The 2500-nt window shown below is 39.3% G+C and overlaps 1 protein-coding gene across 6 annotated transcripts in view; it reads left to right on the plus strand.

Annotated features, from left to right (window-relative positions):
* LOC122255025 (uncharacterized) overlaps window positions 1–2500 on the plus strand; it is a 42401-nt gene that overhangs the window by 13348 nt on the left and 26553 nt on the right. For 4 of the 6 annotated variants that reach the window (XR_015190990.1, XM_086536125.1, XM_086536124.1 and 1 more), the window contains exon 2: window positions 706–854. The exons of the other annotated variants lie outside the window; for them this stretch is intronic. Coding sequence is in view for 3 of the 4 variants with exons in the window: in XM_086536124.1 (XP_086392250.1) it covers window positions 706–854 (149 nt within the window). In the remaining variant the exon portion in view is untranslated. The remainder of the gene's footprint in view (window positions 1–705; window positions 855–2500) is intronic. 6 annotated transcript variants of the gene reach the window in all.

Here is a 2500-nt window from a genome sequence, read left to right on the forward strand (position 1 = left end):
GAATTCATGGGTAAGGGCATGAATTACATTCCAAATTTCCAGAGACAGACAAATGTGCTTCATTACTGGGAAGGACAACGCTAGCGGCAATGCGTCCGCTATATTTCACCGTGACAGGATCGATCGTCCCGTTATTATGATGACAAAAAATATGAGCCAAATTGATACGAAGAAAAACAATGAAGCCATGCATGACTCGATGACAAAATTCTATCGTTAAAACTGGATGTTATTGTTCGGGAGATTATCATTAAAACATTGATGGAACTCTCTCCAGATGGTGGATTGTGTGATAAATGTCGTTTTTTTTTTTTAGATGGCCTTAGGAAACAGTATATTATTCTTCATACAGAGACAGCCAATGCGAATAATGAGCACCATCTGTACGTCGTCACTTCAATAATGGTAGATTTTGAATCCAATCTACGACTTTGTCACAGAATATATCAGCGCTTCTGTTTTCATTTGGTGAATTATTTACGTGTTTGGTAGACTGGGTAGATATTTTGTGGAATTTATTACTGTAGAAAATAAGAACATATATTAGGTGGCTTGCTACGTGATGGAATGCCGCGAGATGAGTTGCAATTAATCAGCCCTGACACGTTCAGCAATCTAAATAATTCAGACCCAGTTTTACGCCTCGAACCCCTTGTTCATGCACACCTATCATTCGTTTGGTGAATCGTTATGAATTATTTGCAGCGGATGCCTCGGAAAGGAGCGAATGCCCTCGCGAGAGAGGCATGCCGGCGGAGGAGCGCGGGCGGCCGGGCGGACGGGCGGGCGAACGGGCGGGCGGGCGCTCATGGATCCGCGTGCGTGACCGCTTCAGCAACACCTCGTGGCGCGCGGTGAGTGGCTGAGCTCCCGTGACGTGTCCAAAGCACGGGCTGGTCGCTAAGTTCCGGGATGGAAGGGAGAACCAGGGACAGAAAGAAGGTCCAGCCACTGAACTATTTATAGTTGGGGGGCGTGGCTACTTTCCTCTTAATTGCGATTAGCCATGTATCAAGGCATCAATTATTCATGGAGCATTACTAAACGGCATGCACCTGTTGATCATGCATGGAATTAGTATGTCTACACTTATACCACTTGTCTGGCTGGACGTTAGCAATAAGAGTTTATGATAAGATGTTAATCGAATTTCTTGATATAGTATTAGTAATATTAGCGTCATGAAAGCTTATGAAAGTTTCTATTCCAGATCAGCAATGCAATTGCAGAATATTTCACGTGTCGCCAAAAAGCATTGCGTGTTCCACTAATGGAAGTGTTCGTATTCCAAGTTGTTCTTTTCTGTTCCTGATCTGGTGGTTCAGTTTCGTGATTCTGAACCAGTTGCTCACTAGTCTGTTTATAAGCAAATGCATTTTTTTTCGATTTTTTTTTTATGATGAATTACCGTTAAAAGCTATCACGAGAATAGGTAGGATCATAAAAAGGTCAATGATACAGTATATCATTAATGCCAAGTACTAATTTGAGCTCGACTGAAATATTGAATCAAGGGAAACAGATATCTCCAACATTAGGGTTACCAAGGTTACCTTGAAAAATACCGAATTCTATCTATTATTATCGATTCATTTATCTATGTATGTATATTGTATGACAGTATCATTTAAAAAAAACACCTTTACTAAAAACGACGAAAGAGAATAACATAAACAGAACCAAGAGAGAAAAAAAACCCTCATAAAATGCTCGTAAATAGGCACATTTTCTGCGACTTGCCTCGGCGTGAGCGATGACACCCTGCATTTTTTCTCCCATCTTGGGCGAGTTCGTGTCCTCGAAGAAATTATTAACAACTCCAGCAAGCAGAGCGTTCTTGAGTTATTAACGATACCACAGTTTATGAACTAGTGTAGCTCTATCGTGAAAGAATAAAGAGCATAAAGAATGAGGAACCGCATTCATAATGTGGTAATGTCGAGTCGAAGGCACAAACATGCAAGATGGACAGTAATGAAAAAGAAGAAAAATGTATCTTTGTGATGTACGCCCATGGATGTGCCGGATGTGCCGATAAAGATAGATATGTTATTAAACAGGTCGTTAATGTCCTTGCTTGATATACTTTGAGAACGTGCAGCTCACAATCACTTCCATACCATCTATACTCAACACGTAATGATTCAGACTTGATTTAGTGCTTCTGCTTTAAGCGCGATCGTGAATTATTGCAATTTTATTAACGGGTGTTTATATAGATGTTTCACGAATCAACTCATAAAAACAATATTCTCTCCCTTTCTGTATCTATCTATCTCCTCTCTTTTTAAACATGAAAAATAATGAGATTCGGGCAAGGAAAAGATGGAAATTTTGATAAAAGTTGGGCAATGAAATCCTCGACGGGATTTTTGCTTCATTTGAACATGCCATGGAACAGATGTTCGTTTATCAGTGCCTTATGTGCATATATGTATAAAGATATGTATATAGATAAATATATATATATTAATATATATGTATATATATATTAATATAT

This window comes from Penaeus japonicus, unplaced genomic scaffold (genome assembly GCF_977035675.1).
Source record: "Penaeus japonicus unplaced genomic scaffold, GWHDUDI00000001_assembly GWHDUDI00000004, whole genome shotgun sequence".
Taxonomy (NCBI): Eukaryota; Metazoa; Arthropoda; class Malacostraca; order Decapoda; family Penaeidae; genus Penaeus; species Penaeus japonicus.